Source organism: Ipomoea triloba, chromosome 11 (assembly GCF_003576645.1).
Source record: "Ipomoea triloba cultivar NCNSP0323 chromosome 11, ASM357664v1".
Classification (NCBI taxonomy): domain Eukaryota; kingdom Viridiplantae; phylum Streptophyta; class Magnoliopsida; order Solanales; family Convolvulaceae; genus Ipomoea; species Ipomoea triloba.
Window position 1 is genome coordinate 18,346,691 of NC_044926.1, and position 27,504 is coordinate 18,374,194.

The 27,504-nt window shown below is 35.3% G+C and overlaps 1 protein-coding gene across 1 annotated transcript; it reads right to left on the reverse strand.

Moving 5' to 3' along the window:
- Positions 1 to 2,597: 2,597 nt before the first annotated feature.
- On the reverse strand, positions 2,598 to 11,828 carry LOC115996258 (lysine-specific demethylase REF6). Its single transcript, XM_031235427.1, has 7 exons — positions 10,661 to 11,828; positions 8,808 to 8,886; positions 8,369 to 8,436; positions 8,084 to 8,234; positions 6,586 to 7,274; positions 5,121 to 5,684; positions 2,598 to 4,338 (listed from the first exon to the last, which is right to left on the reverse strand). Exons 1-7 carry the CDS (start codon positions 11,478 to 11,480, stop codon positions 2,894 to 2,896), a joined length of 3,816 nt encoding a protein of 1,271 aa, XP_031091287.1. The 5' UTR covers positions 11,481 to 11,828; the 3' UTR covers positions 2,598 to 2,893.
- Positions 11,829 to 27,504: the final 15,676 nt, after the last annotated feature.

Here is a 27,504-nt window from a genome sequence, read left to right on the forward strand (position 1 = left end):
TCTTACTGGTACGTGGATTATAATGAAGATCATTCTATTTTATGGATTTCTCGGCATTTAAATTTGGATATATCTCCCCCTAATGCCGTGAAACGGATCTTCAGTATGCAGTCAGCGTATCTATTGATTCCTTAACATGGGCTATATGTAAACAGACGGAATGTTATAGCCCATAAAGATACGCAAATGGTGGTGATATAGCAATTTGACTGCACACTAAGAATAAGAACGCAGAATGGGAAATGTTTATACGTACTAGGTTGAAGGTGGGATTGATACTGATATGCAATGAGCTAGATTTGAAAATATATCAAGTATGATGTCCCCAAAATCATCAATACCTGGTTGGGTCTTATCACAACATTTTGGCAAACCAAATGATACTCATAAGTATGGTATGATTTCTTAAGAGTGCCAAAATAGCTTTTAAGAAAATTAAAGCTATGAATGTCGTTATAAGATGATGTGGATAATTTGGTTTGATTCAGAGGCATACAACATCGAGAGAAAAGTTTTAATTTCTTCTTATTACCAGAATGATCTTACTGATGATTTATTCATATCGGGATGAACTATCATCATTGAGGGATAGTGATCCTCATAGATCATGCACCCGTTCAAAAATATTTGCAACAGAACTACTGTTGTAATTTATAGAGGAAGCACCTATCACTTCTGGGATAGAAATAAATGATAAGGTATTTTCACGCATTGTTGATTTGACATAGTGTCACTTTAAACTGGTAGGTATTTTCGTGCTGATAACGTGTTGAAATTTTGTTGTGCCCGTTGGCCTTTAGCTCCTAACCGTGAACATTGCAGGAACATTGCAGGTTGTAGGAAAAGAGTAAAGGGATAGAAAGAACAAAGAATAGAGAGAAAGTGGTTTCATTCCATCATACATGTACAAGTTACAAAGGACATATATATATAACAGTAGTAATAATAACAATCATAATGGTGACCGTTACAACAGTTACAAAATAATGGCCACTAAATACATTTCTTTATAACAAATGTATCTTAATTGCGTGATAAACTGATATTATTGAATAATAAAAATAATAAAAATATTTATTATGAAAATGAAGTAATATGTTATATTAATTAGAAGATAAAATGTAATTTTCACCGACATTTATTTTGATGAGGGCAGAATCAAATTAAATGTATGCAGCATGGTTCACAATTTGTGTACTTTTGGTATGATGGGAAATATAGCTTTCCCTTTAAGAAGCAAAAGTGGGAAAGTCACCGACTGAAAGTGAAAGATAAGTACAGTATTAAATTGAAGCATATATCTGTTCACAAAAGTCAAAATGTTACTGCAATTTCTTCTGCACCTACAAGCCATGATTGAGTAATGATGAAAAAATGCCATATTATTCAATTCAACTTCACTTCACTCCAATATATGGAATTATATTGTGTGATACCAACACAATAAAAATATCCAAATTAATAACTTAACATGGAAACATTGCATTAATACTATTTTATTTTTAATAATATTATGTCATGCTATACAACTTTTTATAGTGTTTTAATATGAAAACCAACTTTTCAAACAGGAAACGAAAAATTTTAACCTCTCGTTTGGTTCGCAGAAAATATTTAAGTAGAGATAGAATTGAAATTTTATGGAATCTGATTTTGATTACATTGTTTGGTTGGTGCAAAAAAATTACTAGAAATATTGATTCTATTATTTAGTTGGATTTTGAATTATAAGAAATAATGAATATAAAGATCAATATACTCTTACACAACAACAGTAATATTAATTAGGGAAAGTTGTGCTCACATCTCATCCCTAAATTATAATTGATGTTGCAAATTTTGTTTGTTTTTTTTTTTTTTTCTAACAAAACATTAGAGACAAAATTTGCTTAGGATGAGAAGTGAACATGACCTATTAAAAAAGATGAAATTTGCAATGTCAATTATAACTTAGGGACAAGAAGTGAACATAACCAACAAGTAGGAATGAATCTTACAATTATCCTATAACTAAGAAACGAAAATTGCAGTTTTCCATAACAACAATAATAATTAAGAAAGTTCTATGAGGTCAAGATTTTTCTACCAAGTAAGCAAAGAAAACTTTTTCCATGAAAAACAAAACACCTTGATTGAGCAAAGAAAACTTTTTCTTTCCTTTGAAAAATAAATTTCATGAACCAAATAAGAGAAAATAATTTTTTTTTTCTCAAATTTTAAGTAATTAACTTCTCTGGAAAACTTTTTTCATCCAACCAAACATGGTTTTTATGTGTTCATTTTACATTTTTCTATCCCAAGCCAAATGGTATTAATCTAATATAATTCCAAAGAGGGAGTGGGATCAGATTTCAGGAATTCTAGTCTAGAAGAGCAACTAACTGACTACAATTCAAGAATATCACATGCCTAATACCACAACCAAATATAAAAACATGTTTTTAGTCAAATGTGAAGAAAAAAGTTTAACTAAATAGGCCACTAATTTAGGTTTAAGAATTCTCCAGTTTTGCTTTTACCCAGAATCTGATATGCTGCCAGATCAAGCAAGCATCAAAGAAAGCAGAAAAAAGAAAAAAAAAATTCACAAAAGAAGCTGACACCAATCCAAGACTTGAATTCAAATGTTAGATTCCTTCTGTTGGGACATAACTTTTTTTTTTCTCTTACATAATGAAGCAATTGCCCTAGCCCTAGCTGAAATCAAATCAATGATTGGACTGGATAAGGAACCCTGACAAAGCAAAAGTCTCTGTACCAATGGAAAATTACATGGATGGATTTCAATCCTCCTACACCTACCCCTATTTTTCTGTTAATTAAACAACATTTCAATCAGCAGCCAAGTTAAATAGCAATTTACCTTTCCAATGGTCATCGTCTTCACTTCTCTTCACTTCTTCGTCGAATGGCCAGTCTTCCGCTTGTGGCGACTGAAATCAGACACGAACCTAAATGTCTGGCCGCAGCCAGGCTCAGCGCAAACATAAGGACGAGCACCGGTGTGAACTCTAATGTGTTCGGTTCGAGCCCATGCCCACTTGAATGTCATCTTGCAACCTTTCCATGGACATTTCAAGGGGCGGTCGTCCATGTGGACACGACGATGTTGCACCAAGTACTTGTGGGAAAAGAACTTCTTCCCACACCCCTTTACTGGGCATATGTTCTTTTTGTGCATTACGAGTTCTTGCTTTGAGTCGAAACTCATCACACAACCCTCCAGGTCACATGGATATTCTCCGTCCTCATCCCGAGCCTTTGCACTGTTGGATGGAGCCTTATTTGGAACGCCCTTTTTATTAACGCTATTACTAATTGGAGGATTCTTCACTGCTGGAGTTTTCTTAGGGTTGCTGCTATTACCAGCTGGAACCTTCATGGCGGGGCCGCCCCCGCCTTTCTTTGCCTTCTTATTCTCTTGTTGCTTTGGTTTCTTAGGCTCGGGCTTCTTCAACGCTGGTTTTGCTTTGACTGGTTTGGTTTCCAACTGTTGTTTAGCTGGTTTAGTTTCCAACTGTTGTTTAACTGGTTTCGGGGCTCTTCTTCTCAGCCGTGTGCTAGGCCCACCTTCTACCTCATCTTCGGAAACAAAGTCGACTCCTCCTCCTTTGTTCTTCTTGTCACTGTCCTTTTGAGGTTCAGCTGCTGCCTCTCGCTTAATTCGCTTGTTTCTGAGATTAGTTTTCGATTTCTGTTGAGAGAAACCAATGGATAAAGGTTCATCGGGATCATCATCATCAGTCTTGACAGATTTGGAGTTTGCGGGAGGCCTACTTTCTGTTACAGACTTCCGCTTTTTTCCAGTCCTGCAAGCTGGAGTGGCTGTTTCAGTAGTCAGGTTACACTCCAAAGACCTCATAGGCGGCGGCTTTCCATCGGGAACGAACCGAGAAGAAGCGTTTCTTCGTATCTCTTGTTCATCAGAAACCCTCTCGGCAAGAAGAGAATGAACCTGGTTAGACATCCAGACTTTCCCGCACCATTTTCCAGCAACAACTATTCTCTTATGCTTCCCGGGAACCTTCATATTGTTTTCCGACGAAGTAGGAGAACCACCCGGAGAACTGCATCCGAATGCACTGTAAATCACGGAGTTGTAAGGCATCTGTTTACGGTAGAGAGTTGAGCGACTAAGATTGGCACTGTAGAAGAGATTGATGCCCAATTTCACAGCCCAGTCCCCATTCCCGTGAATTGCTTCTTCACTTTCTAAAGCTGACCGGATGAGCTTCTCATCATCTTTAGTGGCTTCCTGGAACAAAATCTCATTCCACGGATAATCACTTCCAGACTCTTTGGCTATTTTTTTCGCTTGAGCTTCTAGTTTCGGATAATCTGTACATATTTTTTAAAGAGTGTAAGATATGTGCCTTCAAAAAAACAAAACATTTAATAATATATCCTAAAACTTCCAGACAGTACAACTACAAATCTGACCTTCCCTTATTTTCTTCGGGGTTTGTAAAAACATATAGATCAGATTGTTATAAATCTATACAAAAAAAAAAAAAAAAAAAAAAAAAAAAAAAAAAAAAAANAAAAAAAAAAAAACCATATATTAAGACTCCTAACCATTCCCCTTCTCATCAGCTCATCTTGGTCGGGGTTGGGGATAGTGGATCAAAAAAGAACATAATGATCTCATCGAATACCTACCTACCAGACCGGTTATCTAATCTTAAGTTCAACCCGGTTGCAAATCAAATCCGAGTTTGGTACAGAATCACCACTACTCGTAATGTCACAATGCTGCCTCGTGATGGCAACAGTTGGCTTTATAATATGTATATAACAGTAAATGAGCTAGAAATTGATGGTTTAATCATCGATTATAATGTAAATGTCACCTCGAAGCATCCTCATCAATTGTCTTCTATATTTTTCTTTTGTGGCAACAATTTATTTCAATTTTGGCATTCATATAAATATAAAATATAGATTTATCAACACCCCCCTCCTCCCCAAAAGAAAAATCTGTCTCAATATAATATTTCTAGATTTTGCAAAGAGATTATTAAGACAGACTTGCAAAAGCAGATTGGACAGAAACAAAGTCGGGAAAAAGGTTTGCTATATATAGTAAGCAAAGCAGAGCTAAATTTGAAATCTGAGCTTACCAGGATGACAGAGAAGAAAAATGTGAGCCCCACCGATCAACTGGAGCTCTTTTTCCACTTCAACAGCGTGTTGGAGACAGAAAACGTGCATTCTGGAAGAATCTTCATCGGATGGCATAGGTGCATCCCCAAAGGGTGCGACGAGAGCATTCTTGACAGCTCTTTCTGGCGGCTTTTGGGCAGACGGAGCACAGCTTGGCACAGCTCGTCTATCTTGCAAACTACATGACAGTATTGATGTACGATTAGCGGTTTCTGAATCACGTTGAGCTCTTCTCTGTCTGTGATCTGCATAAGGGTCAATAACAAGCTGGAGAGGAATCTCATCCTCGGGTGAACAATCCATAGATCTGCCTTCACTATCCTTGACAGAAACATCTGCTTCGGCCTCATCGGCCTCAGAGTCGGAAGAATCACCGTAAGTTGAAGCCAACAGACCAAGGGAAGAACTCACTTTGTGCGTTCTACTAGTGGAAACCACTCCTACGCTTTCATCGCTTAATTGACTAGTAGGTTTTATTGAGACATCAAACAAACTATCCGGTGGCCTCCTTACCATCAACCCTACAAATCAACATTACAAGTTCAAATGAATTTATAAGCAGGTAGTCAATTGAAGCAAATGAATTCATGCATCTACATATAATAAATAAAGAGCAAATACCAATTTTGGTCCCACGAGTATAGCAAAATGACAGTTTTGGTTCACATGTTTAATTCCTACCAATTTTCATCCACGACTATTGTTTTAGTGCCAAAATTCATCACGCTAGTCGCCCCTTTGTTTAGGACATGTCGGAATCTGAAATTATCAAGGGCATTTTTGTCCTTTCAAAATTAAGATCCCAATTCGAACATGAATAAAGGGATTTAAGCCCTAAGATCCCATTTCGTCGTTCTCTTCCTCATCCTTCTTAAAGGAAATACGAAGGAGAAGAAAGATGAGGAGGAGAACGGCGAATTGGGATCTTATGGCTTAATCCCTTTATTCATGCTCAAATTGGGATCTTAATAAAAATACCCTTAATAATTTCAGATTCCAGTGGTGACTGGCGTGATGAATTTTAGCACTAAAACAATAGTTGTGGATGAAAATTGACACAAACAATAGTCATGGATGAAAATTGATAGGAATTAAACATGTGGACCAAAACTGTCATTTTGCTAATACTCGTAGGACCAAAATTGGTATTTGCTCATAAATGAAGACCTTGAACATAGCATCAAACGTCAAATACTCAGATAGTCAGATAACAATGTAAGACAAAGTTGAGTGACAATCAATATTGGATGGGAAAAATTTTCCATTCTTGTACCACATTATTTGTGCAATCCAAATAAGCCAATGATAATCAAACTTGTGTTATGTGTGCTCTCCTAGAGATACCATCCATACCACACATCTTATGCAACGAGTTTCCGTTTAATTAAATCCACAGCAAAAGTAATTACACACTAAGGATACCTGAAGATGAACCTATCATGGTAACATTTGTATCTGCATCCACAGCCGTGGTCCCACCCCCAGCTTCTCTCCATTGACTGAAACTAGCGTAATCAGTTGACATCAGGCAACGAGCAGCTGCTTTTGTCGGTTGAACGATGGCAACACAAGTGTAACAAAGTATACCGCAAGTTACACATGAAAATAGTCCGTGCTCGGATGACCTATCACAGTTATAATAAGCTCTTTCACTAGCTGTATTCATGTTCCCATTAGCATGACCAATGGCCGACGAAACATTAGAGTCTCTGCCCGAAATAGGAAGCCTACTACTTTCACGTAATGGAGAAGATTTTCCTTTATTTGAACATACTCCCGGTGTTTGTTTCATTCCCTGTTTTCTTCCTATCAATGGATAGTCAAGATCTAAATCTTTTCCCGTTTCCACCGCGTCATCTGGACAGCCTATGCTGGAGAACAGCCCGGGCTTTACCTTAAACTGGGATCCTTGAAAATTTGCGGGAATAAAATTTTCAGTAGAATTCCTCGGAAGAAGTATAACTGAAGATCCTCTTCCAAGCATGTGAAGAAGAGAATTATTTTGCTCCAAATCCTGAACAAAAAAGTCCTTGACCAATGCTTCTCCTTCATCCTTCTTCTTGTCCTTCAGCCTGGAACTCCTTGGTTCTGTTCGAATGTTCTTCGACATCCTGCAGCAGAAGATTGAAGCAACTAAGAAACATATTGCATAAACCCAACTCAGATTTTCATATGGAAAACAAAAAGTATTGCCGGTATCTTCTTAAATAAAGTACTCCATATAAAATAAATCAGTCTTTTGAAACTACATAAAAAAGTGGTACTCATAGTTGTCAAAATCCTTGTTAGCAGTCCTCGTTATCCAGATAAGGTCATTACTTTATACAGTTTTATGTGCAGAATAGAATCCTAGTATGGTGTGGCATTGTATAATGGAAGCAGGTAGCAAATGCAAGGAAAAGACAAAAAATGTGAAATGCTTATTAAGCTTGCATCACGTAGGGTTATCAAGAAGAATAGAAATCTTTGAAAGAAAACTTCAAAAAGCTAAAAGATACTTCAAAATCCTTTAGTAATGTCAACAACAATTTTAATTAAACCAACTTTAAAGTGAAAGAAGACTAATGTTCTGTCAAACTACACATATTTGGAAAGAGAGACCATTATGATCAAAGAGTAGTTTTTTTTTTTTTTTTTTTTTTTTTTTTTTTTTTTTTTTTTTTTTAACAGATCAAAGAGTAGTTTAAGATTGATTAACATGGAAAAAAAACAATATTGTTGATGGAAGAGCATCGCAAAAGAAAACTCTGATGCAATCTAACTCAGACAGTAGCATGCCAAAAGGAAAATTACAAGAGAACCAGGAGCCAAGCAGCTAAAAGCATCTGATATAGGATAGCAACTTGAGCCAGGGGTCATTGGCTCTATACATCAATAACTATGGCAAACAAGGGAATTTACATATAGTCAGAAAACAAACCTTGAACAGAATGAAAGTGCTAGATCATAGAGCAACTGGAAGTGTGAGACCATTGGAGGGCAATTAATTGATGCCCTACGGATTGCAGCATCTTTTGCAACCCTCAACCATCCAGGAGTAGCAATATTAGACGCCTCCCCACAGTTAAACCCTAAGTTTTCAAATTGACATTACCAAAACATAATCAACTTACTCCCTCAAATTACCTGGTGACACCTATTGAAAAGCACAATAAAGTGATAAACTATGCAATCCATAACAAGGAAAAATACCCAATAATCTTACCATGGCTAAACCCAGAGTGATAAGCTCTTGGAAAGGTGACAACAAATTCTCCAACATCTTGCACCAACCTGAGTTCCAAATAAAGCAGGATTGTCAGAGGGTGGTAACAATTAAAATATTACTCCATATATATTAACTTCAGCGTTTCTAGAACAAGAACTCTCTTGCAAATGATAACAATCTGAATTACCTATAGCTCCTCTAGAACAAGAACTCTCTTACAAATGATAATTCCAACAACTACAGAGTTAATCTGAGGTACATATATGTACGTATTCTCTGTACACTAGTATTAGTACCTTAGTTGTATAATTGACTACACTTATGCTCCATCATATCAATATAGAAACAAGATATAACAGCAGGCAAACTAGGTAAAAATACACTGCACCTCAGTGAACCAAATTCAATTTTAGATTGTACCAGATCAATATTTTACCTGCAGCATGGAACACCAGCATTAAGCAGTACTTCTGGCGACATGACAGTGGTCTTCTCACCAAGGGTAGCAAAAGTAACTGGACAAAATGCATACTAAAAAAGTTAATTCAAAAAGCATATATAGAAACATAATCTAATGGTAAAATGGGTATCATTACTTGAATAATGAAAGCTCAATAATTCAACATTGCCAAAGCCAGCAATAGTAAGAAGAGTTTAAAACTTTTAATCACAAGGCAGCCAGAAAATAAAATAAAGATTGCATATGCATAGCCCCAAACTTCATTTTCAATTCCTAATTTCCACTATGGACTTAATTGCCCGTTAAAAGTTCAACAAGTTTCATTCACGTTGGAGGTCCATACCACCAAGCCTCACATTTGGTGGAAGATCCGAAGCGGCAAAATAAGTCATAGCAAGTAAGAGTGAAGCAATCTGAACTTCGGGGAAGCCTTGGTCCAACCACAGAGACATTTACCAAAATTTCCAATAGTGGAAATAATTCTATGCCATGTCCCAATCATAAAGGAACAATATGATCTAGAAACTGAAACCGAACCCTAATCTGAAAGTATTCAAACATACAAAACATGTGCCAATTTTTCATCCAGTTCGAAACCCGAAACAACATAAAACCCTAACTTCATTACTGACTCAGATTTATAGTGACTTTTAGGGGTTTAAACTTTTTAACTATCAAAAAATAACAAAAGGTTGTGTCAAAATCTAAATAGAAATCAACAATCTGCATTGACCCTAAAGGGTGAACTTTACTTTAGTTCAATTTTTAGTTTACTTTTTAGGTTACCAGAAATCGCGCCGGTACAATTAACTTGATAGCAACCACTAATCAATGCCCTTATTCCATTGCCACCAACCGACTCGCATTATTAGTATTTGGAAAATTCTACCATGCCAATCGATACGGTTACTCTTTATACAAGGTACCACCCCAAAGTGAATTGTAAAGACATTGAGTTTGTCCGGGCACAACCTCTTATAAAGTCAATGCCTTTCCAAAGCTAAGAGAAGCTAAGAGGCACGGTGCTAATCAACACCGTAGCCTTTCCCTTACTATTTATATGAAGACAGAAACCGTTTATTTTATTACTTCTTATTCCATTTTACCTATTATGCTTACTATTTGTTGATAAAACCAACTACTATTTAACATTTTTTTAAAGAATTTTTAAATTCGGCTTTTTAATTTAATAGTACTTCTTATAGTTTCTAAATATATAAATTTTATTTACTAACACTAAACTAAATATTACGAAAAAATAAATTATAACTCGAGTCAAATACTCGTTGACTGAAAGAGACAAGACATAAATTTGGACAGAGGGAGTATTAGAAAGAAACTAAATTTGAACATATTTTCTAGTTCTCCAATGCAAAATGATAACTTTAGAAAACAATAAATAGAGGATGGAAAACATATTTTGTAAGTAAACAAGTCCAAAAGCTTTTGCATGCACCCTTTTTGCTTAAAGTATTTGTTCAAACCAAAATTTCCATCTAACACAGACCTATCCTTTGTTCAAACAAAAAATGATATCACTAGCTAGCACCTAACACAGCATCATCTGAATGAACACAGAGAAGAGGAATGCTCCCTATTAAACCAACAAAGTTAATATAACAAGGAAGCAGGCATATTCTAGCACTTGAGAGGGTATAATTTGTTATGCATTAGTAAAAATAAATAAAAAAGAAAAAGGCAGGGGAAAGTGTTAACTACTGTGGACTGTGCAATGAAAAACAGGGGGAAGTTAGTTAACACTTAACAATTAACATAATAGCTTTTGGAAACAAAGAAACATGAAAGACTGAAGCTTTTGGAAAGCTCACCAAGAGGATTGATCTCTCCTCCATAGCCCTGAAGGCGAATGACCTCCTCAAATGCCACGGCTGCATCTCGGGGAACACCATACCAGGTCTTCCCTGCACCCATATGGAGGTAATTCAAGCTATGCAAGTCATGGTCCTCAACATGCCAAGCAAACCAACTGAACATCATAGCAATGTAGACCATAGGCGAAGTAACCCCGGGTATCTCTTCCTTCATGAATTTGAGCAGAGAGCCTTTGGCCCTCGAAACCCCTCTCATATTCCACTCTGTCTCAGCCACAGTCGCCCCTTCCCCAACCGCCCCAACGGAATCCGCTTTCTTCGGCGCAAAAGCCGACCCGGGAATATCGTTCGCGTACTCCACGGAGAACGGCTTGTCCACCGTGGCCTTCCAGTACAGCGACTCCACCTCCAGAGGCAACAGCCCCTTCTTCGAGCCCTTCTTCAAGTAATTCTTTTCGAACCCTTTGGCTTTCGCCTCGAATTGCTGCAGCGTGTAGTTCTCCCCGCTCTGCCACACCGGTTTCTGCACCGGCCGGTGCCGCCTGGGGCAGAACCCGATCTGCTGCTGCCGCGTAGTGAATGTGGAGTGAGGCCGCGCCGCGAGCGACTTGTTGAGGTTAGCAATGGCGGTTTTCTTCGGCGGCATGCCCACCGGGGGCACGATTTTGCAGATTCCATACTTGGAAGCTTCGCCCTCGATCTTGAAAATGTAGGCAATGGGATCTTGGAACTCCTCTAGGGTTGGGTGGTACTCTGGAGCCACTGGTAGGGTTTTCAGCCAAGAGAGCACCTCCACCCCACTGCTACCCTCGCCCATTAGGTCAAACAGCTCACATACGCAAACACATATAAATATAAATATGTATTCCTGTATGTATTTTCAGAGATCTGAAAAAGGTCACCGTCACTGCTAGATAAGCATAGCTCTAGAGATAGAGAGAGAGAGAGTTAGAGAGAGATGGCTCTAGAGATTCTTGCTCTACTCTACTCTAATCAATCATTTTCCTTTCTATAGGAAATTCAAAGCCAAGATGATAAAGTTTATGCGAAATTATATAAATATATATATATATTGGTAGATAGATACAAAGATATATATGTATATTGCTCTGTTTTGTTGTGTGTGCCAACAAAAAAAACAGAGGAAAGAAAGGGGCAGAGCAGAGGTTGAGGTAAGTTGTGTGAGTGGAACATGTGAGTGGGGTTTTATTTGGGTTTGTAGCAGAGATTAAACAATATGAAAATGACTCTGCTTTTCTTTTGCTTAATCCATTGTCTTGCCGTTCATGGTAAAATCAAATAAAATTCTCTTTTTCAAATTTATTTCATTATATATAGGGTCGGGTTCAAGTGAGAACCAGATTGGACGGTCGAGACCTTGAAAAGTGGTGTAATGGTGCATCTAGTTTAGTCGTGCTAGTGATGTGATGCAATGGTGCAGTAATATATATATATATATTCGATTATAGCAGTTTACCCCTTCAATATTTTGTAGAAGTGGTTTAGTTAGCAAAAATAATAGATAGGTAATAACTATACAGATTTTTCTTGTAAATTTGGTGTTGGATAGAGACTAGATATAGTGGTTTTGGATTACCCTTTAGACAATACGAATACTTTTTTGTTTTTTATGCTATGAGGAGTTTCGGCGCAAAAGGATACCTTTTCTAGGTTCTTCTATGATATACCATAAAGTAAAGAGAGATATAGGTAAAGGTTTAGTAAAGTAGTGCTATATGTATGATTCAATTAAAACTTTTCTCAAATAGAGCATAAGTTGTAAAAGCAACCTCATCATTTTGAGTTTTTTTTTTTTTTTTGGGTTTTTGAGATGCCATGTAGTATATTCGCCTAAATTTTGCATGTTTCATTCACACGGGTGAGGTTTAATCAAATTAGCCAACATAAATGCTTTTAACAATCATTGCCATTATGGTATTTAAAAAAAAATAAAAGAATAAGCTATTTAAAAAATATTATAGTTAAAACTATCTCTTTACTAAAAATTCATATAATCAAGAAGAAAAATGTATACATGTCCATATTCAATATTATTTATTTAATCATAATATAATATTCATAATAAATTAATTTAATCATAATACGTTAATATAAATATATTACATCATCACTTAGTGATTACACTAGCTGTATAATATTTTGAATGTGAGTTAAAATTGTAGGGATGTAAAAAAAATAGTGAGTGGATTGTAAATATGAAATATACTTATAAATAATATATATATATATATATATATATATAACAAAGTTAAATTAATATAAATTAAATTGATACACACAAAATGGTAATTTTGATATTTAATACAATTAACTATTTCTGGTAAAGCAAAAATATTTTATGGGAGCCTTAAGAATAGATATTCTCATTGCAAGGGAATAAAAAATTCTATGGAATTCTATTTCGTGCTTTTGAAAATGAATCAAATAGCGAAATAGACTTATTCCATAAAATTTTATTTCATTTTCTCTCTATTTCGCGAACAAAACACCACATTATCTTCTTTTCCAATTAATAAACAAATCATTACAGCTGGGTTAGGTCCTTTTTGTTTTTGTTTTAATTGTTTTTTTAAATTTAAAATGATCATATTGGAAAAAAAATTAACATAAAAAATCAAATTTGGTATATATTTATCAAATTTAAAAGCTTAAATAAAAGTTTAACAATACTGCAATATTGGATTTATTTTATGAACAAGTCATTTTATTTAAATATTGTTTGTCACTCTTTTGTCTAATAAAAGTTGTCAGTTGCTTTGTTGTTAACAAATTTTTTTGATAATTAATTAATATTCATTTTATTGATTAATGAATATTTCAAAATTTAAAGGATGAGATTGAAATCAAGAATATGAATTAAAGAGCCAATATTAATTTTTTCAGGTTTAAAACTAACCCTTTAAACTAACAAATGTGCATCCTACAAGTAAATAAATTTTTTTTTAAAAAATACAATAAATCACTAATTAATTAATTAATTAATAGCCAAAGATCTTGTGGTCAAGCAGCATAGTTGTGGCCTTTCCAAGTGAGAGGATTAATAGTATTAAAAAAAAAAGTAAAATTAATCAACTAATAAAACTAAAGTAAATACCTCAAATTTGAAGATTTTTGAAGTTAAATTGAATACTTGATGCTTTTAATTATTTAAAGCTTGACAAAGAAAATAAGTTAATAAAGAATGGTAAATTTGATTACTTGATTTTTATTATTTTTATTTGATAAAATTGAACTTTAATACATAATAAACTTTTTAAAAAAATAGAAGAGGGTCAAATAGTGTTTTTACCATAATAAAACTACATATATGTGTGTGTCTGTGTGGTCACGCAAAAAGATATTTTTGACTCTTGAATACTTATTATATTTTTTTAATACAATTGAATACACTAGCACAAAATGGACCAACAAATTTTGACTTTAGAAACCTGTTTTAAATAAAATAGATGTCTAAAGTCGTGATGTGGTATTATGGTAATTATCTAGATGGAAAAATGACTTTAGGTGCCTGTTATAAGTCACAATAAATACTTAAAGTGGTTTGAAATTATTTTTTAAAAATCAAAATTATGTTGTAACCTACCACAGGTCCACAATTAGAAAATCTTTAAGAAACTCCTACATCAAAGTCAATAGAGTATTTGTTTTCTCTCTTTTTTCATAAATTATTTCTCTTTTTATTCTCTAAACATCGCTCCCTCGCTTATAGATTATTGTTTGTTTTTCTCTTTTTTAGTAAATTCTCTCTTAATATATAAATGATGCTCTCTCTACTACAAAGATTGGCAACTGACACTATCTTCATCCTCTCTCATCCAATTTGTTATCTATCTTCAAATCCAAGATTTGTATTCATTCATTTCTTCTTCCTCCAATTTGACTCACGTTTTCTCTCTTTTTCAATTGCAATGTTGACGTTTGCCTTCAGAAAAAGTCAAAAACAATCTTTTTAGCATCATTGCTAACAAATTATTAGTGTTTTTTCAACTATGAGCAAAACAACGTTGAAATTGAGTTGGTAGAGTTTTAGATCTCAGCGAGGTATCTTTTAGATTGTCAGTGCTTTTTTGTTTGACGTTGTCGTTATTTAATATTGTCGATGTTCTGTACTTCACCATTCGATGTCATGACAAAGGGGAACAATTCCTTTTGCTAGTGATGATGGGGAATATCCATGCAGATGCATACAAAATTTGGATCTTCACTATGTTTTTTTGGAAACTACAATTATATTAATGATGTCATACTCATATTTTTTCTATATCGGTCTCTACTGTTGCTGAAAGAGTGAGATTTTCTTTGTTTTTTTGGGTGTTATTGGTGTTGGAATTTTTTTTCCTCAATATTTGAACTAAATCAAATATAAAAATTCCTAAAAAAAATGGTGCGATAATTTAAAAAATATCAATCTAAGGCATGTGCACTTTCTTTAAAAACCAATTCACTTCCTCACGAGAGTGCTAGGAGCATTGAAGCGTCAGTTTTGCATGATAAAATGAATTAAAACAATATATTCGAGCACTCACATATATTACTTTCAACAAACTAGAACAAAGGTGAACACTTCTAGAATTTGAGCAAGTGTTGACAGAGTTTTTAGAGAGAGAATGTTCAAGCTATACCATTTTTTTTTTCAAAAATTGTTTGCCTAAAACTACGCATATATAGGTGATGCAAAACTAATACTCCATCTGTCACATTTTACCTGTCTTGTTTATTATCTATTAGTCAAATCAACTTTTTTTCTTTGCTTATTTTCTTTATTATTTTTAATTATTTTTAAATTTAATTTTTTTTTGTTTAATAGTACTTTTAATGTAGTTTATAAATATATAATTTTTATATAATAATTGCTTGGTAAACAAACTAATATGCATATGACTTTATTGGTATACATAGTTGATAAGTGCCAAATATACTATGTGTTGTGGGATATCTTGGAGGAATTTTGTGCTTTAATTGGAGTCCTTTGAGCTTATTATATGCTTAGAATAGCCTAATTTGCATAATGTTAGGAATAAAGACTAATTGTGGTTGCATTTGTGCAATATTGAAAACAATGCCATTTCAAGGGCACCTTGGTGACGTTTCGACATTTGATAATATTTCAGTCTAGGAGTGTCCAAATGAGGTGATTCAAGTGACATTGGAACATTGGAACAATAACTCAAAGGGTTATAACTTTGCTAGAGATCACAAAATCTAATTTGGACATCTTCAGGGTCAAATATGCATGTTACCTTGCACGCTTGTGTAGAGCTCGTGGAAAAACTGGCATAAAGTTGTACTCGGGCTTCCACAAGCGTGATGAGCTCATGCACGGCTCCATAAATCATCCTTAATGAATGATTGAGGGCTATATAAGCTTAAATGATGTAGATAGTTAGAGGAGTTAGATTGAGTTTGTGAGGATACATGAATGCCTTTAATTGCTTATAAGAAGTGAAATAATATTGATGGATAAGTATCATTGTTGGAAGTGGACTTTGTGTAGACTCTTGCATGGTGATGACCACACTAGGTCTTGAAGGTGTGTAGTTGCCAAGGAATTAGGACTACATGATAGCCTTTCTATTTGCAATTTCCACCTTACACCGGAAGGCGGAGCTCAGGAGAAGGCATAGACATGTCTTGAGTAATTAAAGTTACTACAAAAGTAGAACTCGAATTACTCAATAGGCTAATGACCGTGATTGGCTTAACATTGGGTAAAATGTCTTCGAAGGATCACGATTCAATGCATTGTGCCAATTCCTACTTAAGACTCTTCATTGTATCCGAACAAGGAAAGCTTGATCCAATCCCATCTATTTTCCTTGCTTTTACTTAATTGCTTTGTGATCATTTACTTACTTTGTATTTTACTTGTTCTTGCGACCTTGTTACTTGATAATCTTCTTGATAATCTTGAGACCTAGCTTCTTGATGCTTCCTCACCCTTGTACTTAGCCACACTCTACTCACTCTCACGTGCCATCCTTGAGAGACGACATCCCAAGAAGCTTCACCTTCCTCACATTTCTTTCCACCCCACGCATACTATGATTGTCAAAATGGTGTCATTGCTGGGGATCAATCGGTGTTGATTAGGGTGTTATCTTGGTTGACATGAGGATGTGTTTTGGCAAAGGAGACTTAGTCAACTTTTTCCTTTACTTGCATTTTACTTTCCTCGCATTTGATTTTTGTTGTTTCAATTACTTTTGTTATTTATTTTCCTTGCATTTCCTTTCATTACTTCAATTGCATTGTGTTTCTCCATTTGGTTGTTTGTTTTGCATTCACTTTTTATTTTCATATTTAAAAAAATTTGCATTGTGTTTTTCATTTGGGTGTTTTTTATTTAGGTGTTTTTCTTGCATTTCATTTCATTTTAGTGTTTTATCTTTTGAGTACTCACAGCTCACAAGCAACTTCTTTTAGTTGCATACAATTGCTTGTTTTTGTGATTGAAAGATTGGCTTAAGAAGATGTATTCTAGGTACCAAAGAGGAGGATATGATGAAATGGAGACCGCAATTGAATCCCTCTAGGAGATAGCGACGCCGTCGGCGACCACTCGATCGCTGGAGGATCAAGATCTTCTGGAAAGAAGCACAAAGAAGTCCAAACGTGGGCGTGAAACAAAGGAGGCGACCAACATGAATCTTGCAGAATATATGGTCCAAGAAACCCCATCAGCATCTGGGATGAAATCTCCAGAATCTGCGTAGTGGCGCACTCCTGCGGCAACCTCAAGCCACGCATGTTAGCAAAAGGAACCCCTTGAGCGTCCTGAGGAAGATGAAGTCTTGGATGAGGAAGTAATGAATGCAGATGAGACAGACCCGATGTGTCCTGTGATACCAGTGACTAAAGAGGAGAAAGAGATGTTACGACGTCCGTGGAGAAGATCGCTTATCATCAAAGTTCTTGGTAGAAAAGTGAATTACCCATACCTTCTACAAAGGCTACAAAAAATGTGGAAATCGAAGGCCGTTTTCGACCTAATTACTCTGGACCAAGATTTCTTTTTGGCTAAATTCGAATCGCTCCAAGATTATGAATTTGCCAAATTTGAAGGTCCATGGATGATCTTGGCCCACTATCTGGTTGTCCAAGAGTGGAAGCCCAATTTCAATCCAAGGGATGTAAAACAGAGAAACTGCTCGCCTGGGTAAGATTCATGTCGCTACCAGTGGAGTATTTTGAAGATGATTTTTTGATAAAGATTGGAAGAAATGTAGGCAGTCCCATCAAGGTGGACAATACAACAAGCCTTGTTTCCAAGGGGAGCTTCGCAAGAATTTGCATGGAAATCGATATATCAAAGCCCTTGCTTTTGAAGTTCACTCTTGAGCAAAAAGTATGGACAATTGTGTATGAAGGCATACATCTGGTATGTTTTAGTTGCGGGTTATATGGCCATTGAGCGGAGCAATGTGGGAAAGTAACTTCTAAAGGTCCTGAGGAAAATAAAAATCTGGAACAAAATGTGGGAGGCCAACCTATGGTTCAGACCCCGATTGTGTATCATCCTCAACTGGTAGTCCACCAACTCAGAGGAAATTTTGGACCATGGATACTGGTATCCAGAAAGACTAGGAGTGGTCGTGGAAGAGGCGGTGTTCGGCTGACAACCGGCCGCCAACCTGCTAGTATTACACCGGACTCATCATGGATCCCACAAGTGGGAATAGAAACTCACTCTGGTTTGCAATGTTGGAGGATCTTGAAGGGGAAGATCATATTCCAGTTCAAGAAAAGACAAATAAAGGCACCTACACACAACATGAGTGAGAATCTCCCTAGGATAAGGACGAACCTTCATCAGTATAAGGACTCCGCCCCTCAGCGCACCTTTGATGGTAACTAAAAACTGGTCAGCAAAGTCGTAACTACCCAGCTCTGTGAGGAGTGCACAGCGTGAGGGGTGGAAGAGGTGGGTCCAAGGAAAGCTATAGCCGAGGCAGAGCATACGGTGGTACGAGGCTATAATAAAGGAAAGAATATAGTTAATACAGTTGTTGGACAGGAGGATGAGCAACATGAGAGTTCACAGCCCTAGACCAACAACGTGCTGATGGGAGATCCACTTGACGTCCCAAGAATCTTTGTCAACTTTGCTAAACCTCCTGATGAAGCTATGGAGGACTTGGAGTATGCTTTTGGTCGAAATGACCCTGCGGCGATTGCCCATTCGCGCTCCTGAGCGTCATTGTTTTTGCTTTAATTATTGTTATGATATCCCTAGTATGGAATTGCCAGGAAGCGGCATCAAACTCTTTCCGTCTCACTCTGAAGAACTTTATTTGGATTCATAATCCTGCTATTGTCTGTCTTTTAGAACCTAAAGTATCTGGTATTCAAGCCAATAGGATAAGCTCCAACTTCGGATTCGAAGATTGGGTTCGCGGGGAGGTAGTGGGATTCTCTGGTGGCATCTGGATCCACTGGAAATCTGCTGTAAATATTAGTATATTAAATACTCATCCCCAATTTGTTAATTTGCAGGTGGATGACAAAAGTTTAGAACCATGACTACTAACGGTTGTTTATGGAAGTCCCAATCACACTCTTCGAAGGAAATTATTTGTAGATTTGTCGCAGCAAAACCTCGGCTCTCAAGGTCAATGGATTACAATTGGCGAGTTCAACTCAGTCACAAGCCTAGAGGAAGTCAGTAACCTAGAATGTTTTAATCAGACTAGATGTTCCGACTTTAATGAATGGATATTTCAAGAAGGGTTGTTGGATCTTGGTTACTCAGGTTCAAAGTTTACCTGGATGAGAGGGGTAGTGCACGTCTGGATCGTGCCCTTGGAAACACGGAATAGAAAGTTAGATTCCCTGATGCTACAATAGAGCACCTCCCAATGGTCGATTCTGACCACACTCCACTACTGCTTACTACAAATCCAGTAACCAGGGCTAGGGCTAAAAGGAAATTCATATTTAATATGGAATGGACCACTCATCATAAGTTCATTGAACATGTCCAGCACGTTTAGAACCCAGAAAGTGAGCTGGGACTAAATATCAAAATAATGGCTGAAGCTCTTTCTAACTGGTATAAGAATACCTTTGGAAATATATTCTATAGAAAGAAGCGGTTGTTAGCGAGGATTGGTGGAGTATAACGATGCCTAGCTCAACATGTGAGGTTAGATCTTATCAAATTGGACAAAAAGTTACGTATGGAACTGGAGGAGACCCTATACCAAGAAGAGCTATTATGGTATCAAAGATCAAGAGAGGATTGGATCACATCTGAGGACCGAAACACCCGATTTTATCGCCTAGCCACCTTGGTTAAAAACAGCATTGCTAAGGTACTTGCTTTAAAGAATGATGAGGGCCTATGGATCATGGATGAACAACAACTGATTGATCACCTACGAAGTTACTACATTTAGTTATTCATTGCAGAATAGCCACCCCAACTCCATAATCAAATGCATGGCTGCTTCCTTGTGCTCAATGATGACGATTAGTAGGAGGTCAATCGCCCATTCACAACAGATGAGGTCAAACAAGCATTGTTTGACATGGAACCTTGCAAGTCGCCAGGTCTTGATGGCTTCAGTGCGGTGTTTTACCAGAAAATGTAGGGAATAGTAGGAAAATCCCTAATAAAGTTTGCCATGAAATTCTTTGAGGAAGGGATACTACCGGAATAATGCAATGACACGCTAATCTGTCATATCCCCAAAACTCCAAATCCAGAAGTGGTGAATCAACTTTGACCAACAGGCTTGTGTAATGTCTCGTATAAGCTCTTGACCAAGGTTATGACTACAAGAATTAAAGAGTCCTTTAAGAAACTAATTGGACCCTACCAGGCTAGCTTTGTTCTCGAACGCCAAATTTCAGATAACATACTCATTTTTCAAGAGGTTCTTAATTCAATGAATTAATAACGAAGATAGATCTGGAAAAAGCCTACGATAAGCTGTCTTGGTAGTTTATTGACGACACACTAGCTAATGCGGGTTTCAACAATGATTGGAGAAGAAATATCATAACATGTGTATCCTCCTCAAGGCTGGCAGTGTCTTAGAATGGACACCAATCAGATTGGTTTAAACCAGGGCGTGGGATTAGACAAGGAGACCCCATTTCGCCTTTATTATTTTTTCTTTGCATTGAAAAACTTAGTCACATTATATGTCAATCTAACTTAAATGGGAATTGGAAAGGGATCAAAATTGCTAGACAAGGCCCCGTTCTAACACATTTGTTTTTTGCAGATGACATGGTGCTATTCGGGGAAGCTACACGTGAGCAAGCTATCGAGATGAAAAGGTGCTTGGATATGGTTTGCATGTGCTCAGGGCAGAGAATTAATTTGAACAAGTCAAGTGTCTTGTACAGACAAGTGTCTTGAGAGAATTCAGAGCAGACTTGCGGGGTGGAAATCAAAGACACTATCGCTGGCAGGCAGACAAGTTCTTGTACAGTTAGCCTTTTTCTCAATTCGTTCTTTCAACCCCTCATTCCTTTTTCTAGGGGAGTGGGGTATGATCTCACATTCTCACATTTAGGCTCTCCTTTTGCCCCATGCCCTACCAAATTAAGTTCAATTTCTAGGCTTCGCTAACCTTATCTTTCTTAAATTAGAGCGTACACACTCCCACTTCAAAGGATCCTTGACTAAGGTCCCAACAAAATAAAAGGTGATTAACATGCAAACACACAAAGATTTGAACCATATTGGTTCCATGGATTCCAATTTAGGTGCAAAAAGCGACTTGCAAAACATATTTCAAAAATTTTCTTGGCACAAGATTAGAATTCCTCCTAGATAGTATCGACAATGACACACTCTCCAAATCTTACACCCATTAACTCAATCAATCAATCAATCAATTCAAGCATTCAATCATCATATATTATGCAACACATCCTTTCCACACTTAGAAGATAACATCGTCGTCGATGTTGCCATGAGGAACGTTAGACAAGGAGCAAGGATCATTTATACAAGTGACAAAAGTGCTTTTCCACACGTAGAAGTGTTTCCTGGCTCGGACAATTCAACCAAAGCGCCCATTCATAAACAAAGTCACACTACTGATCATATGTAAATCAAAGTAAACTCACTCTTAGAAAAAGAATATTCACATTAACATGGCAACCATAAAGAAAAAGGGATAGAAAAATATACCGACATTGCATATCCCTCCATTGAGCATATGTGCATGTCGTTGCCCTTTAGAAATTTCCTACATTAAAGGTTAGTATGAAAGAAATAAAGAATATAAGCTCTACCTTTCTTCTCCATTCGTGTTTTGGTTGATCGTGGTCTTCTCTCTTTCTCTTATTTTGGCTTGGGGTGCCTCCCAAGAGCGCCACGTTTAACGTCTCTGACTAGACGAAACGTCAAAACTAGTAACAACAATTAAACTACCAAATATTTGCCATGCATAACCAACGAAAAGAAAAATAAACGAAAGCAAAACAAAACAAGACATTGTCCACAAATGATCAACAGAACATCACTTTTGGTCATTTGACATATCGCTTCCACGGGATTCAATTTCCTTCAGCTGGTGGGTTGGGTCCTTCGTTCACATTTTCCTTTTTTGAACTGGTCTGCTCTTTTGCCAGATCATTCATTCTTTGCATTTGTTCAAGATGTAGCTGATATTGAAATACTTGCATAGACTTCCAATCTGTCACTGTGATAAAACGGCTTGGAATTTCAAGGAACTGAGATGAAGAAACTGGTGCAACAGTGGGTGGTATAGTCTTTGATGTAGAGAAAGTTAAAGCATCTGGGGGTACGCTTGAGTATGCGGTAGGAGGTGTGGATGATGAAAATGTCGTCGCTCTTTGAGGCGGTGAATACATTGGTGAGTCGAGTGGTGAATACAACGGTGAGGAAGATGGAGATGGAGATGGAGATGATGATGATGATGGAGTCGACCTTCCCGCCGGTGGTGCAGGTGGTGTGATAGTAGTCTCTCTGGCCATCCTTTCATTCTCTCTGACCCTTATCATGGGGGTAAGTTTCAACTTTGCTACTTCCTCAAGAGACATAGGGATTATTCGCGCCCCCTGTATCGGGTAATCAAACCAATGCATTTTCACCTGGTATCCCAGAGCAACACACAAACGAGTTACCAAGGGCCCTATGAATAGCAACTGCACTTTGTCGTGCCGATGTGCATGTAACCAACCTTTGCATATTACTCCCATATTCACTAGATTCCTACAATCCATGCTCCATAGCACAAACAGATCATACTTAAAGATTTTATCATGGTTTCCTGTTCTTCCTCCCCAAGAATGAGAAATTATCTTCAAAATCATTTGTAAACCACTTATCATCATTGTACGACTCTATGGGATCGTCCACCAAGAAAGACGTCGTGGTAGTTGTCTCTGCGAAAGATTGCTTTAACGGCTTGAACTTTTTCACTGATCGACCTGACTCTTCTATACCCTCTCCCATCGCCGTGGTGAATCCTGGTGGAGGCGCAACGACGCCCTACATGGGAAAGGAAATAAACACAAGCAAATCGCAAGAAAAAAAAACTTACCAAACTAGAAACTCTAGAGAGAAAATTCTTAGTCCGATCACTGGAGTAAAATTATTAAGTATGATTAATCCTTTAATTATGGGTTGCTAATCAACATCCTAGGAACATGATAAAGTTACCATGAAATTGCCAATCAAATTAAGTTTTGTCTTTTTGTCAAAAACTAAAATGATGTTTATTACTTTTCCACCAATTAAATTTCTAGAAAAATAATTGTAGGAAATATATTGACTCCGGATAATTTTATTGAAAAATTAAGTAATATGTTTGGTGTTACATATTGGAAACTTAACAATTAAATTATTTTAAAATTTATTTTAAAATATTTTGGTTTGTTTAAAGTTTTCTAGGAAAACTTTTTAAATCTCCTATATACCATTACTACAGAGTTTTTTCCTAAAATAATCCATCGACTATTGCTCATTCTCAATTTTGCATTTTGACTTTCAATTGCATTAAATGTGGTCCCTCGACTTTCAAAAACTCACCCAATTTGGTCCTCCATTACATATTCCGTCTAATAAGTGTTAAAATGAAGGGCATTTTCGTCCATTTACCCATTATTAGCCTAATAAACATTGAGAAATAGTTGAGGGGCCATTTTGAGAATAGTCGAGGGACCATTTTGAGAATAGTCGAGGGACCATTTTGGGAAAAACTCTTTTACTTATTTCATTTTTGTTTATTTTCATTTGTTTAGACTATCAAATTATAATTTCTATACATTTTTTTCTTACAAATATAAATAGTTAAAATCGCGCAATCCAAACCTCAAAATTTTTAACTTTTCTTACAGACTTTTCCCCTCTATCTAAATATACAAACTATTCCTATGAAGTTTTACAATAAGTTCCGTAAATTTCATAAATACTCATATACTTTTTATTTTTATTTTTTTTATATTCGTAGACAATAAATCACTATGTATCACATTAAATATTACTTTTACCATTGAAAATAATATAATTTTTTTCGAGCTTAGACACCCAAAGAGTGCAAAATGTAGGGAAAATATTAGACCGAAAGGTAAGTTTTTCCAGTAAACTTCTCAGATGAGCCGAAAAGTAAAATCTCGTCAATGTTTCTTGCAATATTTTCTGTATTTGATTTTAAAGTAATTATTAAATTTCATATTAATTTGCATTATTTAAGATATTGTATGACATCTTTTATATGTTTTCCTCTTCCTTTTTGATTATTAATAATTAATTATTAATTATTAATTATTAAGGCAAGTATAATTTATTATGTAATGTGGACACATTATTTTTAATAATTTTTATTTAATTAAATTATACCTTAGTTATAAAAATCCTACCTAATAATTTTAGTATATTACATGGGACACAATAATTACTATAAATAATGTTTAATAATTGTCAATTTGTATTCAACAATAAAATTTATAGTTAATTTTTAAGTCAATCATAAAATCTTTTGTAATGTGGGCACATTATTTTTAATTATTTGGGTTTAATAATATTATATCTTATTTACAAAAAATTCAAAGTAATATTTTTAATACTACGGATGTGACTAAGAATTATTTTAATCGGTGCCTAAAAAATGAGTATTTATGAAATTTACAGAACTTATTGTAAAACTTCATAGGAATAGTTTGTATGTTTATATAGAGGGAAAAAGTCTGTAAAAAAGTTAAAAATTTTGAGGTTGGATTGCGCGATTTTAACTGTTTATAATTCTAAGAAAAAAATGTATAGAAATTCTAATTTGATAAAGTCTATGAAATGAAAATAAACAAAAATGAAATAAATACAGTAGTTTTTCCCAAAATGATCCCTTGACTATTCTCAAAATGGTCCCTCAACTATTTCTCAATGTTTATTAGGCTAATAATAGGTAAATGGACGAAAATGTCCTCCATTTTAACACTGATTTGACGAAATTTGTAACGGAGGACCAAATTGGGTGAGTTTTTGAAAGTCGATGGACCACATTTGGTGCAATTGAAAGTCGAAATGCAAAATTGAGAATGAGCAATACTCAAGGGACCATTTTGAGAAAAAACTTCATTACTACATATAAATATAAAAGGAGTTAATTACCGAAATCGTCCCTTGATTATAGAAAATTACTAATTTGGTCTTTGATTTTTTTTTTGTCTAATTAAGTCCTGAACTTTAAAAATCTTAAAAACATTTGGTCATCCATTTGTTTAGCCATAAGACGTTCGTTAACTCAGGACCAAATTGATATTTTTGCTAAAGTAAAGGAACCATTTCGATAATCACATGCACCATTTCCTCTCTTATTAAATCGAATAGTTAATTTCCGAAATGGTCATCACATGCACCACCAATCTTAAATATCAATTATTATTTTAATTGCAAATGTCTCCATATAATTTTTTTCATATCAAATCAACATAATTAATAATGACAAAACTATATATGAATGAATAAAGCTCATATCTCCTTTTTATATGTGAAACTTAATAACATTAATACTTTTTTTTAATAATATAGCGTAATTTCAATACTTATAATCTTTAGTTTATGCATCGCATGGGTATCATATTAGTTGTAAACTAAAAGTGTCAAAAAGTAAAATCATGTTTATTACTTTTCCTACCAATTAAATTTGTGAAAAAATAATTACAGGAAATATATTTGTTCGGGACAATTTTGTTGGAAAATTAATTAACATGTATAGTGTTATCTTGGAAACTTAATAATCGAATTATCTGAAAAAGTGAAAAGCTATTTTAAATATTTGGTTTGTTTGAATTTTTTAAGAAATTTTTTTAAATCTCCTTATATACTATTACAGTATTACTACATATAAATATAAAAATATCATATCTAAATACACATATAACATCTTGCATCTACCTTTTACAAACTTAGGTGTATGTGTGTGTGTGTGTGTATATATATATATATATATAGGTGTATGTGTGTGTGTGTGTGTATATATATATATATATATGAGATCCTGTGAAATTAGTCCCTTAGGTGAGAAATAGGATGAAATATAGATCATTGGATTTAATTTTGATGCATAATCTNAGGTGTATGTGTGTGTGTGTGTGTATATATATATATATATATATGAGATCCTGTGAAATTAGTCCCTTAGGTGAGAAATAGGATGAAATATAGATCATTGGATTTAATTTTGATGCATAATCTCAACCATTGCATTTAAAATTCGCGCATTAAATTATCTGTAGTAAGATTAACGTTCGAGGTCAAAATCGTCTGTAGCCTTTCCATTAACATTTCTCGCTTTTCTACAATTGCCACTACGCTGAAGTTTTCTCTATTTCCTCTTGAGCAATCTAATCTCCGGCGAAGAAGACGAAGTGAAGTCGACGAAGGCAACGAATTCAGCGAGAAAATTTCAGGCGAAGACAATGAAGACGATGATACAGCAAAGCTTTGACAGTGTCTATCACTTCTGCGTTTCATCTTGAACAAGCTACTCTCCGGCAAAGAAGACGAAGTGAAGTCGACGAATTCAGCGAGCAAATTTCAGACGAAGTCAACCTCATTATTTTTCATAATTACTTGCAGCGCATAATTTTCACTCGTGTAGTGCATATTTTTATGTCTAGTAGTGCACATTTTTCTACCTAACAGTGCACGTTTTTTCTATCTTAGAGTTCTGGCTATTAACCATTATTTGATTAACCATAAGAATGTGTACTGGTAGGCACAAACTTTTGCTCTGTATGGCACATCATTGTGCACTACAGAGCATAAAACTAACCTAAAATATGGATGATAGCCTGAACTCTACGACTAAACAACGTGCACTGTTAGTTGAGAAAATGTGCACTACTAGGCACAAAAATTTGCACTATACGGTTGAAAATTATGCACTGTAAGTATTTATGAAAAAATAGTGTGGTTTGTGCAATTTTATTTGATTAACTATAAGAATGTGCACTAGAAAGCAAAAATTTTTGCTCTGTATGGCACAACAACGTGAACTACATAGCATAAAACTAACCTCCTAGATGGTTAATAGCATGAACTTTAAGACAGAAAACATGCACTCTTAGGTAGGGGTGGGCAAAACGGTTCGGGTTACCCAAACCGAAACGAAAAACCGATCGGTTCATGTTTTAGAAGAACCGAACCGAACCGAAAAAACCGAAAGATTTTATAATTAAATATAAATATATATTATATATAATTATAAATAAATAAATAAATATATATATATATATATATATATATATATATATATATATTCTAATTAATAAATAAATATACTTTTTTAAAATATATATATATATATATATATATATATATATATATATATATATAT

Excerpts from the sequence above, each read along its gene's own strand:
- LOC115996258 (XM_031235427.1), bottom strand. The coding sequence starts at position 11,480 with ATGGGCGAGGGTAGCAGTGGGGTGGAGGTGCTCTCTTGGCTGAAAACC. Across the intron at positions 5,685-6,585 it reads CATGATAGGTTCATCTTCAG|GGTTGATGGTAAGGAGGCCA; the intron begins GTATCCTTAGTG and ends GTTGATTTGTAG. Across the intron at positions 4,339-5,120 it reads TTTTCTTCTCTGTCATCCTG|ATTATCCGAAACTAGAAGCT; the intron begins GTAAGCTCAGAT and ends AAATATGTACAG.